This window comes from Papaver somniferum, chromosome 7 (genome assembly GCF_003573695.1).
Source record: "Papaver somniferum cultivar HN1 chromosome 7, ASM357369v1, whole genome shotgun sequence".
Classification (NCBI taxonomy): domain Eukaryota; kingdom Viridiplantae; phylum Streptophyta; class Magnoliopsida; order Ranunculales; family Papaveraceae; genus Papaver; species Papaver somniferum.
The window spans coordinates 5,727,767-5,744,374 of record NC_039364.1 but is presented as its reverse complement, the minus strand read 5'-3'; the positions used below and the strand labels follow the sequence as shown (position 1 = coordinate 5,744,374).

General features: G+C 35.6%; 2 protein-coding genes and 1 long non-coding RNA gene across 21 annotated transcripts; all 3 read left to right on the top strand.

Annotated features, from left to right (window-relative positions):
* Positions 1 to 4,561: 4,561 nt before the first annotated feature.
* Positions 4,562 to 8,730, top strand: LOC113294864. Of its 19 annotated transcripts, none has more exons than XR_003332725.1 (9): positions 4,562 to 4,671; positions 4,805 to 4,864; positions 5,992 to 6,065; positions 7,095 to 7,248; positions 7,367 to 7,423; positions 7,612 to 7,851; positions 7,976 to 8,048; positions 8,169 to 8,276; positions 8,377 to 8,730. It is a non-coding gene; the product is annotated as an uncharacterized LOC113294864 (long non-coding RNA). The 19 variants fall into 19 exon arrangements; XR_003332731.1 differs by having other exon boundaries at positions 7,971 to 8,048; XR_003332728.1 differs by having other exon boundaries at positions 7,612 to 7,674; positions 7,761 to 8,276.
* Positions 8,731 to 9,412: 682 nt separating this feature from the next.
* Positions 9,413 to 11,006, top strand: LOC113293967 (F-box/LRR-repeat protein At4g14103-like). Its single transcript, XM_026542407.1, has 3 exons — positions 9,413 to 10,378; positions 10,484 to 10,633; positions 10,719 to 11,006. Exons 1-3 carry the CDS (start codon positions 9,413 to 9,415, stop codon positions 11,004 to 11,006), a joined length of 1,404 nt encoding a protein of 467 aa, XP_026398192.1.
* Positions 11,007 to 13,402: 2,396 nt separating this feature from the next.
* Positions 13,403 to 16,339, top strand: LOC113293966 (receptor-like protein EIX1). Its single transcript, XM_026542406.1, has one exon. It carries the CDS (start codon positions 13,403 to 13,405, stop codon positions 16,337 to 16,339), a length of 2,937 nt encoding a protein of 978 aa, XP_026398191.1.
* The last annotated feature ends 269 nt before the right edge of the window (positions 16,340 to 16,608 follow it).

Below are 16,608 nucleotides of genomic sequence, written 5' to 3'. Positions count from 1 at the left end.
CTCCTGCGCTACTAGTTAGAAAGAAGGATTCTAGTTGGCGTATGTGTGTTGATTACAAGGCCCTTAAAAAAGTTATTGTCAAGGACAAATATCCAATTCCAGTTGTTGATGAGTTGATTGATGATCTAAATGGCAAGACAATTTTTTCAAATGTGGATCTGCGCTTTGGTTTTCATCAAATCAGGTTATTCGATGCAGATATGCACAAAACAACTTTCAGAACACATGATGGCCACTATGAGTTCTTAGTAATACCATTTGGATTATCTAATGCACCTGCAACATTTCAGAGTTTAATGAACGATGTGTTTCGACCTTACCTTCGAAAATTTGTCATGGTATTTTTCGATGACATGTTGATTTATAGTAGCTCTTTATCTGAACATCTCCAGCATTTGGAGATTGTGTTTGACTTACTAAGAACACACAAGTTCTTTCTGAAACAATCTAAGTGTGATTTTGAAAAATACTCTATTGGATATCTTGGCTATATCGTTTCAGCTGAAGGAGTTGTTGTGGCAGAAGATAAGATTTCAAGCATTAAGAATTGGCCTATTCCTTCTACCATTAAAGATCTTAGAGGATTCCTAGGTTTGGCTGGTTATTATCGCAAATTTGTGAAAGATTATGGAAAAATTTGTGTTCCACTCACTAAGTTGTTAAAACAAGATGCTTTCAAATGGTATGAACAAGCTTCAACAACATTTAATCAACTCAAGCGTGCATTAACCAGCACTCCAGTTTTAGCATTACCAGATTTTACAAAAGAATTTTTTTTGGAATGTGATGCTTCTGGTAAGATTGGGAGCAGTTTTAATGCAGTCTAACAAGCCTAATGCTTATTACAGCAAACCTTTGTCAGGTAAGAATTTGAATTTATCAGTCTATTATAAGTATATGCTTGTTATTGTCTCTGCAGTAAACAAATGGAGACCTTATTTGCTTGGAAGACATTTCAAAATTTACACAGATCATAGAAGTCTTAAATATTTCCTTGAGCAAAGATTGTCTTCTCTCGAAAAACAAAAATGGTTGTCTAAACTATTAGGATATGATTATGAAATCATCTATCAATGTGGAGATGCAAATAAAGATGTTGATGCTTTATCAAGAATGTCTAATCCTCAACTTTTGGCCATCTCTACTCCAATTTTTTCTGGATTCAATGAAATTGTTCAAGAATGTCATACAGATGTTTTCTTAGGAGTTCTTATTCAAAATTTGCGCCAAGACCCAACTTATAAACGTAATTACTCATATGTTGATGGAGTTTACGTTTTAAAAATCGAGTTGTTGTAGTATCTACTTCTGAATGGTGTGCTAAACTACTTCATGAGTTCCATTCAACTCCGATAGGTGGACACTCTGGGTATTTGAGAACTTTCAAGCGCCTTCAACAAAACTTTTATTGGAAAGGTATGAAATCTTCCATCAAGACATTTATACAGCATTGTAATGTTTGTCAGCGCAATAAATATGAAGCTTCAGCATCTCCTGGATTACTACATCCGTTATCTATCCCTACTGATGTCTGGATTGATATTTCTATGGATTTTATTGATGGGTTTCCTTTATCCAACAAGAAGAACTCCATCTTGGTGGTAGTGGATCGTTTATCTAAGTATGCTCACTTTATAGCATTATCACATCCTTATACTGCTACCACTATCGCTGAAGTCTTTATACGTGAAGTTGTTCGTCTGCATGGTATGCCTAAAACAATAGTTAGTGATCGGGATCCTATTTTCATGAGTAATTTTTGGGAGGCATTCTTTACTCTGCAATATACTCAGCTTTGCAAGAGTTCAGCATATCATCCTCAAACCAATGGGCAACCTGAGGTAACCAATAGAACTTTAGAATGCTATCTACGTTCTTTTGTTGTCAATGATTGGGTTTTCCTACGTCTTCAGCCTTATCGACAGACAACAGTTCGTGACAAGTCATTTTCTAAACTATGTCCAAAGATTTAGGGACCATTTCGCATTCTGGAGAAGATTGGTACAGCAGCATATAGATTGGTTCATGTAATGGCCTATTTTGCTTTACTAAATACATTTTATGTCATTCGGTGATAGTTTCCCTATGGAACCCGTCTACTCAAGATTCTAGGAGATAGTTTACAAAAGACCAGAATATGGTGATGTTGTGGCATATGGGTTCGGTTATCGGTGATTACAAGTTGATATTAATATTTACTAAACAGCACTCTGTACTTAAAGGAGTATTCAGATACTTGTTGTGAAATTCTTGTTTACACCCTAGGTTCAAGTTCATGGAAAAATATAGGATACACTGTGTACGCAACATCGACTCTATGAGGTTTTTAAATGGAGCTATGCATTGGGTAGCAGAAAAGGTTATAGTTACGAATGATGACCATCAAAGAGTAACTACGGCTATAGTTTCTTTTGATATGGCTGAAGAGACAACAAACAAAATCCAAATACCGAGTAGTTTGTTAGATGAAAGATAAAGGCTCGAAAATGAAAGGGCGGGTGTGCTTGAAAAGGACCTTTACTTCCCAGTTTATGTTTCGGATTCTGTTTAAGAGAAATTTGAGTTGTATGTGATGAAGGATTACGGTGTTGTAGATTCTTGGACTAAGCTTTTAAGTTTCTCAAATGTGATGGGAAAAATTCGTATCCGGGAGGCGCTGCTATCATTCAATAAGCACTCGCCAGATCCTATTGAACTGTTACCCTTCTAAACGAGGTGATCATTATGAGAATGCTTTAGTCTCGTATGACTTGGAAAATGAAAGTTTCAAGGTTTTGACAATTTATAGTACGCCGGTTATGTTTGCTGCAGAAACATTTGTCGGAAGTCTAGTTTCACTTACATCGTCTAGGTGAATTTGTAAAGAATTCACCAAGAGGTAAAGATCCCTAAACCTTACCTGCAACAAAATCACAAACAACCAGTTATTAGATTAACAAAAACACAGAATCAAAATCAAAAAAATGGTGATAAATTGAGAGAATGATTGGAATTGAAATTCAAATTGAAAGTTGACTGAAACTAAAATCACAAACGACCAGTTATCAGTTTACCTGAACATCTTAAACAGAAGCCCCATATGAATTTGGAGGTGTCTGAAATTAAAATCAAAAACAAAAATGTTAGGGTTTACAACTGACACTGTAATTTAAAGAAATTCTAATTAGGGTGTGTAGTTGAAATTTTGATACTTACTCAAAAGATTCATAAAATCAAAAACATTTGTCGGAAGTCTAGTTTCACTTATAACCAGCAATGGACATGTATCTAATATTGTTATCAAGTTCTAAGTTTTTTATAAATATTCCTTGCTATCCTCTGTATAATTGTTTCTTCTTCTAATCTTTCCATATGTGTTTCAAATTTTATTCAAGCGTTCAACATCAATGGTTTGTCATATGTGTATGATATTAGTCTAGTGATCTTCACACAAATCTTCCATAATCACGGATAATGATTTGCTCGGTAATCTGCTAGTACTCGCATATGTGTTGGTTTACAGTTTGCTTAGGGAACCCATCTACTCGAGAAGGATTACGGTGTTGTAGATTCTTGCACTAAGATTCTGATCACTATTCGAGAAGAGATAGAAAAATTTCATATCTGTAGGCAATCACCATCTTTCAATAAGAAACCCGAGATCCAGCTGTCCTGTCTACAATGTAAGCAGTTTAGCGTTATTGCATATTTCTAACACCCTAGAAAAGTTTGCGGTAGTAAGGATCTTGTGCCTTACTTGATCTTTTACTTTTGAGAATCTCCGATGCCACTTTCTAAGGAGAGCGAGATTAACCTTTTTTATATTTGGAATGCTGATACCTCCTTTCTTAATTGGTCGACAAACCAGCTACCAGTTAACAAGATGGAAACCTTCAGAAATGATCACTTAATTGTTTTGTCCCATAAAAATTCTATCATTTTGAAGAACTATTAATAACAATTTTGAAGGAAACCAGTACACTTTAAGACCTTCTCCAGATAACCCCAATTTAATGTATCGAAAGCTTTCTCAAAATCAACTTTTAATTAGAACAAGCACAGGTCTACCTCCCTTCTTTCCAGAATCCACAATTTCAATGGCAATAAGGATACCGATTTTTTGTGCATAAGCACATCGGAGTGGAGATATCAACTTAACCGTGAGACCCTTCAACACCATCCAAGATCCAGTATCGGGCTTCGTCACTAGAACAAAATGTGCTATAGATCACACACTAAAGTTCACAATTTATGAACACTTGTGGTCTTTTTAGGGCTATAACTTAAAGACCATTGATATTATAGTGTTTGTGATCTTAGACATGGAGACCTTCCTATACATCTCATATATTTTAGAAATCGTGATCTTACAACTCATCATTTGACCACTTTGAAACATTATCCTGTGATCAAAACTCTGTCCATTAAGCTTTTTGATAAATATTAAGAAAACAATTGCAGTGAGTGTGGCTCGAACCTGGTAAATTTGAGGGTAAAAAAGAAAGCCCACATAATTTTTGGGTGTCCAATAGTAAAACCAAATCCCTACTCCTCGATTTCTCAGTCTCTCTTTTCTCATTTTCGTACTCAGAAACTCTCTCCGTCTCTCTCCCTCAAGCTGCTCTCGATTTTTCTTCGATTTGTAGACGATCTCGATTTTTCGTCGAAATCGTTAATTTCATTTGGATAGAGGTCGGATTCAACTGGTTCCCTCTATTGTTTGGATTATGTATGGAGTCTGATTCGAAAATTGAAGCTGAGATTTGAAATTAGGGTTGACTTTTAGTTGTTTTGATTTTTGATTTCAATGTTTTTTTTTCTGCAGGCGTATGCGATCTAAAACTGGGGTGAGATTTTGTTTGGAAGATCGGCGAAGTTTGATTTGGTATTACATTTGAAACTCTGAATTTTAGTTTACCGATTTGATATAGGTTTGCTTAGATGTAAAATTTTTGCTTGCATGTTTGGTTTTGATTTAGATCAGTTGTTTTTTTACTTTTAATTAGTAGATTGGTTAGTTTATAGAGATCGATTTGATCTTTGGAGAAAAATTTCGATCAATTCAATTTGTGTGTGTTGAATGAATAACTGTTGGTTGAATTCTGTACATATGTTGTTTAAAGATCTATCAGTCAAAATCTATTTTGAATGCTTACAAAAAGTTTGTGTATATGTAAATAGTACTTCTCTTGTCAATGAAAAGAAAAAAAGAGACCTACATCTGATCAATTGGATGAGTTTGTTCAGTTAGGCTCTTGAGAGCATATGATATGACACAAAAAACGTCATTAGACCTTCAGATTGGGTATTATTGGCAAGGTGCTTCCAGAATACCTCTTTTTACATTGTCTTAACGAAAAGATTTTCTTTTTGTTTATCGGGACTGCCCTCCAGGTTCACATCATGTACAGCTTTTTATAAGCTGCAATCTTGTGTTTGATTTCCAGTATTTTCCATACTTGTAGTATTAATTGTTTAAGATTGCATACAATTGGACCTCTATAGATGAAAAGAAAGGTTAGTTCTAGTAAAAGTAGGTCCATACATACTGCATATCAGAATCATTTTGTTCAAATAGTGCCAATATACATTGTATGTGCATCAGCTACTGACTCATCTTGTGAAGTTAAACGGCATCAAAGGTTCGGGTATGGGGAAGGAGCACTTGAATTTGGCTTTTCTTTTTCTTAAATTATTATGTATTGACCGTCTGGATGCTTATAACTATGCGGTAGTACTAGTAATCTTATATCTACACTGCAGTAGTCAATAGACGTGTATACCTGTTACTAAAGCATGTGATGTAATCTGGTAACCACAACCTCGTTTTTAACCAGATATAATGTGGACACTCTTTGTTAATTAATCTGCCTCTTCTGTTAAATTATCTTTTTCTTTGTCCTTCTTGTAAACAAGTTTTAGCTTTCAACTACATTAGAAATTAAATATGGTATGTACCTTTCTACTTGCTAGTTTCAATTAAATGAATTTCCTTTTGTTTCCTTTATGAAGCTGGGCGGAAGGACAATATTAGGAACGCTGTGACAGAGGTTAGTCTTGGGGCGGAACCTGTGGAACTGTGAAAGGTTGGTTCGCTAATCTGGTATAAGTTAGTAATTACCATGGTGTTGCTTGTTTAAATGTTACAACACTGTTCTGTTATTTTATTTTTTTATTGCGCTGCTATGAATCTTATGGTCCATTAGCTATATTTTATGCAATTGCGGCTTGGTTTGTTCTGCGGTTAAGGTAAATTTGAGTGGTTGATTACATGCCTGGAAGACTTCAAAGAGAGGTAGAGTAACTAATAACTAGACCCCTGTATTCTCTTTTTGACTCCATGTGAACTACTGTGAAAATGCTACTGACTTTCCTCTTTTTCCTTTTTGTATGATGCTGAAAATTATAATGATTATGATGCAGAAAATAGGGTCATCATTTGTTCATGGTTAGCGCCCTTACTAGGTTAGTTACATTTTTTGCCGTATTTGGAGGATGCAATATGAACTAGGTTGGTGCTTGAAACAACTGTTGGGAAAGTCACCTAGACTTGCTTGTATAAAAGTATGATATACTAGAACCCTGTATTCTCCTTAGGCTTATTCAGTCTTTTTGTTTTCCATCTGGCTACCCAAATATGTTTTATCTTTTTTTTTTCTTCAATTATGGTTGATTATCAAGTTCATTCGCAGTAATGGATAAGTCATGGATAATAGAAGATAGGACATCTGATGCATATAATAACAGAGTTGAGCAGTTCCTTAGATTTGATGTTCGTAACGAAGAAAAACACAATGAAAAGCATTCACATAAACGTAGGAAAAACGTATTCTTATAAGATGTTCATGTTTTGATTGTGATAACGTTCCCCCGGGTCTGACCATTGCTGAAGTAAGATCCCATTTATTTCATACTGGGTTTGGCATGGGGAAGATGTTGGGCATATTCCAACTGCAGTTTTACCTTCAACAGCACTCATGCTTGCAGTGGTAATTTTCCTAGTTTATGTTAACAGAGAAATTCCATATTCGGTGACTTATATGATGTGTGGTGAATTTGAATTTTCGGTTACCAGATGGGTTAACATTTTGTTTGTTCTGCACCTGCCTGCACAGATTGCAGGATGCAAAAGTGTTGTTCTGGCTACTCCCCCAGGAAAAGATGGCAGCATCTGCAAGGTTTTTAATGTTCTCTTTCTCTTTAGGAGGTGCTTTTCCATGAATGCAGGCCATTTCAGCCATGGCGTGGGGGACTTCATCTTGCCCTTAGGTTCTAATGTTCTTCAATACTTTCATCAGTTTTAGGAGTTTAGCTTAGTGAAAAGTTTGATGTGGCGTTTCTCTATAATAGTCTAATCGATATCGTCACTTTCTTATTTGTTTTGAAGGTGGAGCAATTTTTGGACCTGGAAATCAGTAAGACAGCTGCAAAAATGATTTTCCAGGTATTCTTGTCATCTCCTCTATTAAGCACTGAGAACTTCCATTACCGTTTCTAGTTCTGCTTTTTATTCTTATACCAAACTTTTTGTCCTCATGTTTTAAATGTTCTGTATCCATGTCCAATTCTTATTATTACTTGTTGAAACTTAGAGGTGCCTCTCACATTCTTATTTTCCTCGATGCAAAACAGTGAAATGATGGTTTCAATTGACATGCCTGCTGGCCCATCTGAAGTTCTGGTTGTTGCTTAGAGGTAGATGGAATATTTTGTTTACAATCTACTATAAGATTTAGGGTCTGTCTTTTAGTTAGACAATCTTTATATGTTGGTGAAGCAAGGTACTTTGTTTCTGTTGGTGGAGGCATTACCGAAGTTCGAAGGTTCCGTTCTAGTTTCCATACCGCACAGAGTGGTTTAACCTTGAGCAAGGTAAACCATCGCTCCTGTGCTTTAACTTTTGTTATGCTTCTTGTTTTTCTTCTCTTCACTCTTTTTATGGTCAATATGGTATATTCTTGTTTTTACGTGTATTTGGTTTGTCTGCATAGTTTAGGGGTCAGAATTCTATGCTAGCTATTGAACAAGTACCAGGTTATTAGTTCTGGAAGTTGGCCCTTGATTTCAAGGTACAGGGCATGTTTACTTACTCAATCCCTTGGAGAGAACATGACCCTAAGATGGAAATTGTTCCCAAGTAAGTTAGTCATTTTCCTTCGGATAGATAATACTTGTTTCTTGGTTGCTAGATACACTTAAATCTACCATCAGAACGAGAAACAAAAAAAGGCCAATTCTGCTTAGGGTACTTGCCTATCTTTCTCTGTCTCAGTTCATCAATACGTCTAACGTTAGAGGTTCGTGTATGTCCCTATTGTCTTTATCAATTTTATTCTGAATGCGCTCACTTGTACAAACTTGTTTTCTTGTTAACCAGGATAATTATTTAGCTTGCAGGGTTGTGAAGGCTTGCTGCAGAAGAAGGCGTACAAAATACTCTCCATTAGTCACGAGGTTGTCATGGATTGTGCAAGTCTTTGACTTTTCAGATTTAACATCATTCTCCAGTGTTAGTGGTTGACACTATTTGCTTGATCTTACTTGTAGTGCTTCAGGGAATAGTCTAAATGAGCTTGTTCTGATGTTAAGGATCTGTGTGTTGGTACCCTTGGTTTGAGTTAAACAAGTAGAATCTGCAGAAATGTGTAATTTTTTTATTTTCTTGTTCAGAAATGAATTTGATTCTGAAGGCAATGGAATATAGTTTTTCTATTAGCCTTTTCGATTTTGTCTGTAATTTTTAAATTTGAATTACAGGTGCAGAAATGGAATGGAATATACTATTTGTATAGGGTAAATTTGGGTTGAAGGAAAGATCACAACTTCTAAAACCCTGTCTTTAAAAACCTTACCTTTAGATCTCAACTTATCAAAAATTTATGTTCTTTGCATAGGGTTAGATCACACTTTTCATTGCAGGAGAGTACTTTTTCATTGCAGGAGAGTACTTATCTATAGATCACCCTTTAGATTATAATGGCAAAGATCACAGACAGCCGGTATGTTTTTGTTGTTGTGCGTTGAGACCTAGTTGTATATTAGACTAAAAATATGGAACTTTCCTTTGTATTTTGGTTTCCTTTTTTAAATATAAAAAAGCGACAAATAAAGCCTTCGTTTTTTTTTGGTTGAAAATTTCGGTTTCCTTTTTTAAATAAAAAAGCGACAAATAAAGCCTTTGTTTTGTTTTTTTTTTCGGGTTTGAATCTCAGGCTGAGTTTGAGAACCAAAGCATAGACAGGGATTGCGATATATAGTTGAGGTAATCTAATGCACTTTCAATTATTTTCTTTTAGTTCTATGTTTATCTAACTTGTGCTTGATGTTGTATTTTGATTAGCTCGCATCTTTCTTTGACATGTAGCTTCAACAAGCATCAGATATATTCGCTGTGATATATACCCATTCTATTTGTTTTTGAAACTGAAATCTCATGGATTTGAAAAAACAGAAGTTATTACATACCGAACGTCACAACAACATTGGTGAAGCTGAGGATAGGATTAGCGAATTACCTGATTCAGTTCTTCATCGTATTCTTTCTTTCCTTGATATCAAGCATGTTGCTCGTACTTGTATACTATCTAAAAGATGGAAATACATATGGGCATCTATCCCCACTCTTGATCTGTCAAGAGTCTCAAGATCCGCTACGTTATCGGAGATCAATAAACTCATGGATTTTGTGGATAGAACATTGCTTCTTCATGACACGTCATCAAGTATTCAAAAGTTCCATCTCCACACTAATATACACATGAGTGTATCTCGGGTTCATTCATGGATCTCTAATATAACAAAGCGCAATGTCAAAGAACTCGATCTTTATTTAGATTTCTACGAACCTTTTTTCATTCCGTTATCTCTTTTTACCTGTGAATCCTTGATTAAATTGGAGCTAGCTTTATTCGATGCTACCGATCTTCCTAGAAGTTTTTGTTTTCCAAAACTCAAGAGCCTTAAACTCTGTGGAATCCAATTTACTAATGATGATTGCTGGAACGAGCAACACTTTTCTTACTGCCCTGTCCTTGAAAATTTGATTTTGGAGGAGTGCACTTGGTTTGGTGTGAGCAATTTCTGTATCTCAACTCCTATGCTGAAACTTTTGGAAATTGAAAACAATGGCTTCAGTGATGGTTTACCAGACTGTTCTCTCAAAGTTCATGCACCAAATTTAGTGTCACTTTCCTATTATGGATGTGTGGCAAAGAAGTATGTTTTTTCCTGCTTTCAAAAACTGAAATTTGCTAGAGTATGCCTAACTTGTAAAAAAGGTGCACCATGGGAGCAAAATATAGCTTATCGGAAAAATATAACTTATGGTGCAGCTGTAAGAAGGTTTATTCGGGCGGTTGCACATGTACAAAGTCTAACATTATATCCTGAAGCCCTAAAGGTATATTCTTCTTTCTTTGTGCTCTCTTTATGTTTTTATGGTGAATCGCCAATTGGACTCCTAAAATCTGATATTACTTTGGCATTATTTCCTTATGATGTATAGGCTGTCTCTATCGTATATGACCTCGGAAACATCCTACCTATATTTCATTATTTGAAAGAGTTGATCCTGAAGGTTGGAATAACCACTGATGAATCACTTTTCTGGTTGCTCAAAGCAGTACCTAATTTGAGGGTGCTTGTATTCGAAGAGGTAAGTCCTGTGTTTGGTTGACCATACATATGCCATTTCATAATTTAGCTAGTCTCTTGATGCTTGTTTTCTTATCTCAACTCAGGGTATCTACCACGATGAACATGGCCAGGAAAAAGATAGTTGGGCTCGTCTTATGTTGACAGAAGGATGTTTGTTTCAACACCTCCAGACACTTTTCCTTGGGTCTTTTAATCGGGATGCGAGGGAGATGAGATGGTTGAAGCTAATTTTGGAGAGTGCAAGATCTTTGCAGACAATTTCAATTAGTGATGACATGGATGCAAAAAGCGAAGAAGAACTTATCTCAGAATTACAAAGTCTTCCTAGAGCCTCTGAGGGATGTGAGTTTAAGATTGTCCCATGCGATTAGAATGTGAAAGCTCAAAGAAACAACGTCAATCCGCTTTGATAAAGAAAATGTAGAGTCAAAATTTTTAATCTTATTCATTTTAGATTTAGACAACAGAGTCGTCGTAACTACACAAGTGCAAAGAATATGAGAGTTCAATTTTTATCTCTATTTGATATCGGGTTATATAGAAACTGTCAATCGAGTATAGGAAATCATAATAGCTGAACAACAAGCAACTGACAATCGGTAAATCAGATATCAAAATTTTAAAACATAAACATATCTGCTATGATGGTTTGTCTTCCACTAAATTTTATGCTCGTTATAGGCAACATATTACTGCATGGCTGCAAAAGGCCTATACAGTAAACCGAGTTCAGAGAAGTTGAACAAGCACATTACAGTCAGTACTTACATTATATATTCCAAAACAAAATCAAATCTGCATCATAACCACATCACCAGATACACAAAGAAAGAAACTATAATTAATTATACCAGTTATGATTCATACAGTCAGTGAGTGGAAGTGAAAGTGAAATTGAATTCTTAGATCATGTAATAATCTAGCTAATTTGCATGTTGTTTGATACCAGGGACGAGAAGTTTGTTTTTAGTAACCAAGCAACAAAAGAGCACTAGAGAATCATATCCAGATCACGACATTGACACATATTTGCTCCATGATTAATGCATTTGGCTATGATTGCAAGGATGATGAATATCTTGGAACTGAGGCACTTATTCTCTCTATATAGGTTGAATAGAAACATCAAATGCTAAGAATTTTAGGGAAGTGTCTTGAATGAGTTATAATAAAATTGTGGGTTAGAATGTGGGCTGCTTCAGGAGTCGCAAGCTGCCATCACCATTATCACTTTAAATAGCCACCAGCTACCATGGGTCCTGCAAGATAAACAGACTCAGATGGTTAGCAGATGGAGACCGATTATTGTTGTGTTACCAAGAAAAAAATTGTCCAAAACATTCTCGGTGCTTCTTTTTTCCTTCTCATTAGAGTCTTAAACAATTATAGAAGTAATGTAGAATACCACACTAATTCCTAAGAGATTAATAAGTTCTGAAATGAAGGTTGGTAGTGCTGGCTGTAGATACAAAAAAATTAAGAAAGGGATAAAACAGAGATTTGATAACAAAGTGCCGAGGAGGCACGAGAGTATAGAGAGTTTAAGAGAAACAAAAAACTCTAGCATAATATGATCTCTTGCAACACAAATGACACTCCTCAAGAAGGCATGCTATAATCAGGGTATATTTTAGCTTCCCATTGAGCCACTGAGCCACGACATCTTCAAAAAACAGCCCTGCTATTAATATAACAGGGCCTTTGACTGCTATAATTGTATATCCTTCTCTTTGCGGCATGGTATGAAAACATCTTCGATTTCTCTCAATCCAAATAGCACACCATATAGCATGCGGTAGATAATTCCAAATGAAGTAGTGAAGAATATTATGGGCATTTCTCTGGGGCTGCCGACTCCCGCGAACTTAAGAAAGTAGCTCCGCACATTATAAACGTGGTAACAATGCAGAAGAATATGATTGTTTGTCTCTTTCTCCAGGTTGCACTTCTTACACAAAGTTTTCGTTGATTTCACTATGAAAAATCCAACTTAATTTTGTACTTTCTTACTTTCTCAATATTGTTATCTTCTTTATCAAAACCAAAAAAAAAAAATCCAACTAAATTTTGTATGATTTCACAGTGGGTTATTAGTAAAAACAAAAACAAATTACTGCTCAAGAAAACAAGAACAGGGATCACTATGAAAGGCATTTGTGAAATTTAGTTAGAAGTGTTTTCCTTGAACAAGGCATCATCTTTTTCAGATGTCAATGGTGGACTTAAGGCACCTTATAGCACATTTGGGTGCTTGGTTTCACATTTACGGAGAGTGATTACATGGGACCATGACTAATTAATTAGTCTCACCAACTTGTTGTACCTAATGTCTTCGAGAATTAATTACCATTGCCTATCAATCTTGACTCCTTGACATCACATTTCTCTTAAGTTGGTGGGGATAATCGATCAATCAAGAAAAAAGCTAAAAATTTGCTACAAGTAAGTTGAATTTTTAAGATGGATTTCGTATTGCTGTCTACATTAATAGCATATGCGCTAGGCCAATTTGTTTGACTAGATATATGTGAAATCAAAAGAATTTTCGGTACAACTTCTGGATCTCTATTCCTTGTTGTGGAACCTACATCGCAAAGAAAGAGTTCAAATATCTATCTCCAAGTCAAGATCATTTTAGTTAGTCAATGAAAATATTAATCCACGTTGTAGATATAACAACCATAATGTGCATCCATTGGCCAAACACTTTTATATAATACACCAATATTAGTGTTTAAAACAACTTGTTTAGTGGTACTAGTTAACCATGGATTCATCATTACATAATAAGACTCAAATTACATCAATAATCCATCTTATTACTCATCATCATTTCATTTTCTTTTTGTTGATGATCAGCCTCACTCAATTTCCACTGGCTTCTGATGGATGCCACCAAGAGGAAAGAAGGGCACTCTTAGAAATTAAATCCTCTTTAGAAGACCCTTCAAATCGCTTGTATTCATGGCAACAAGGCAACAAATATCAGAACTGTTGTGATTGGCTTGGAATTCAGTGTTCTGGCGACTCTCTTCATGTCATCTCCATCAACCTACGGAACACAGAGTATGAAATTTACTATAATGAGTATATCTATACAGTAAATTTAAATGATTTCAATCCCCCAGACACTGCATTACAAGGTAAATTCTCTCCTTTCTTCAATAACTTCACGCATCTTCAGTATCTTGATGTTTCCTTCAACAATTTCCAAGAATCACAAATTCCACTTGAATTTTCTAGTCTCACAAAACTCATTCATCTTGATCTCTCCCACTCCAATTTTTCTGGATCAACTTTGACACAATTCACTAATATATCATCTCTTAAGTACCTGGATTTATCTTGCGGTGTTGTAAACTGCATGCACTTATCATCTACAAAATGGTTGAGAGGATTAGTAAATCTCGAGGTGTTAAGGTTGAGTCGTATTAATTTACATGAGGCGACATCATCATCAGAAAATAATTTTCTTGAACATTTACATTTTCTTTCCAATCTTAAAGACCTCGATCTATCTTATTGCAATATATCTGGTCCGGTTTTTCCCATCCAAGAGTCTAACAATCTTTCCCATCTGTCCTCTCTCAATATGAGTTTCAATCCTGAGCTCAATTCCTCATTCCCAGAACATCTAGCAAAAATGACTTCACTTTCTAGTCTTTACTTAACAAGGTGTAATTTTCATGGTTCAGTTCCATATATGCCTCAACTTGAAGAGCTTGATGTCAGTAATAATACTGCTCTGCATGTCGAACTTGCCCAAATGTTTGAACGTAGGTGGCCTAAACTCAAATCTCTTAGGATATCTGCAACTAAAGTAACCGGACAAATTTTTAATTTAATTTCAAAAGTGCCGATGTTAGAGTTTCTTAAAGCCTCTGGTTGTTCAATTCAAGGATCCATCCCAAAATCAATCTGCAAACTTTCTTTTCTTCGAGAAATTTTCCTGCAACGTAACAATTTTACTGGAACGATGCCAAGTTGCATTACGATGCTCAGGTACCTCGATCGGTTAGATATCAGTAAAAACTTTATCAGCGGTAATGTCGCACTTTCCGCTTTGTTTACCAATTTAAATCTAAGTTATCTAAAGCTGGGTCCAAACAAGCTAACGGTATCTATAGATCAAGACTTACGTTTATACCCTAAACATAAACTCAAGGTATTAGGGTTGGGGTCCTGCAATCTGAAAGGATTATTCCCTGCTTTCATTTGTAATATGACTGATTTAGAAACTTTGCAGTTATCTGGGAATAACCTTACAGGAACTATCCCTTCTTGCATCAACAAACTCAAAAATCTCATGTCCTTAGATTTCTCATCCAACAATTTTCACGGTCCTCTGCCTCTCCCGTGTAAGAACGCCAAACTATATAATTTAGCAAATAATAAATTCAACGGTCAAATCTCAATGGAAGTCGGAGAAAGACTCTCTACCGTATCTTTAGTTTGGTTATCTGGTAATGAAATTAAAGGCTCGGTTCCCTTTTCTGTATGCTCCAAAGAACCTGGAGAGTCTAACATACAATATCTTGATCTCTCCAAGAATAACTTATCTGGGATTATACCTACTAGTGTAGGGTACTGTCATTCTCTTATATATCTTAATCTCGGCATTAACAACCTCACTGGAAATGTTCCCAAAGAGCTTGAACAAGCAAAGAAATTGCAAATTCTGCAACTAAATGACAACAATCTTGATGGCGATCCTCTGAATTTCATCGGTGAACTTCACGAGCTGGTAGTTCTCGACTTGGGGAATAACAACTTTGGAGGAAGTATATCCAGTTTGTCTGGTTCACTTGGTAACCTTCAGATTCTTTCTTTAAGATCAAATAATTTCAATGAGTCAATCCCCAAAGAGATCGTTGATTTACAGCAACTCCATGTATTAGACTTATCAAGAAACAATCTCACCGGGATAATTCCTAAGGGAATAGATAAGTACTTAATGTTAAGAAGTAGACCATCAAAAAAGAAAAAAATAAAATTAATGTTAAGAAGCAGATCGAATTATACGTTTACACTTGATCGTGGTGGGTATCCAGGCAATCTGCAACTGCAGATGACGACCAAAGGGATCATAACGCAGTATGAGAATCTGTATACATACAATTCAGGAATCGATTTATCCTCTAATAAACTCGAAGGGGAAATTCCTGAAGAGATAGGTCTACTAAAAGGACTTTCCATGCTAAATCTATCACACAACCACCTCTCAGGTAACATTCCACTGAGTGTTGGAAGTATGAATGGTTTGGAGTCCTTGGATTTGAGTTTCAATAAGTTTTCTGGACCTATCCCAGTATCCTTAGCATCAATGGATTTTCTTGGTCATTTGAACCTATCTTATAACAACTTGAGTGGTCGAATCCCAAGAGGACTACATTTTGATACTTTAAGCGGAGATGGTTCAGCATACGTTAACAACAGTTTCCTTTGTGGGTATCTTACAAAAAGTATTTGTGGGGATGACAGCGATAATGGCAATACCAATTTTCCAAGTGAAGTTCATAGAAATGAAGAAGATGAATCAAAAGATAAATGGTATTTGTTTGGTGTTGGTGTTTTGGGGTTCATTGTTGGATTTTGGGGTTTGTTTTTTGGTTTGGTGTTGAATAAAGAGAAATGGTGGTGCCCGTACTGGAAATTAGTTGACAGCGTTGCAGTTAGAACTATTCAATTTTTCGTAAAACATTGATGATTGATGATTAATTTGGTACTTTTGCTCAATTACAAGTGATTGTATGTTATTGCTTGTAAATATATAATGATGATTTAACAAAGGAGATGGATCCATTTACGATGCTATTTTTACATTTGTCTCACATGTTGGAAGCCATTTTTTCTATATAACTCAAAGGATGCATTTGATGCTAACATTTTGGGACTTTGGTAACAGGTTTGGCTTGCAAAGCTCTATATATTCCTACTAAAAACTAATGCATTCAAAGACGAATAACACAATCA

Excerpts from the sequence above, each read along its gene's own strand:
- LOC113293967 (XM_026542407.1), top strand. The coding sequence starts at position 9,413 with ATGGATTTGAAAAAACAGAAGTTATTACATACCGAACGTCACAACAAC. Across the intron at positions 10,379-10,483 it reads TATATCCTGAAGCCCTAAAG|GCTGTCTCTATCGTATATGA; the intron begins GTATATTCTTCT and ends TATGATGTATAG. Across the intron at positions 10,634-10,718 it reads GGGTGCTTGTATTCGAAGAG|GGTATCTACCACGATGAACA; the intron begins GTAAGTCCTGTG and ends ATCTCAACTCAG.
- LOC113293966 (XM_026542406.1), top strand. The coding sequence starts at position 13,403 with ATGGATTCATCATTACATAATAAGACTCAAATTACATCAATAATCCAT.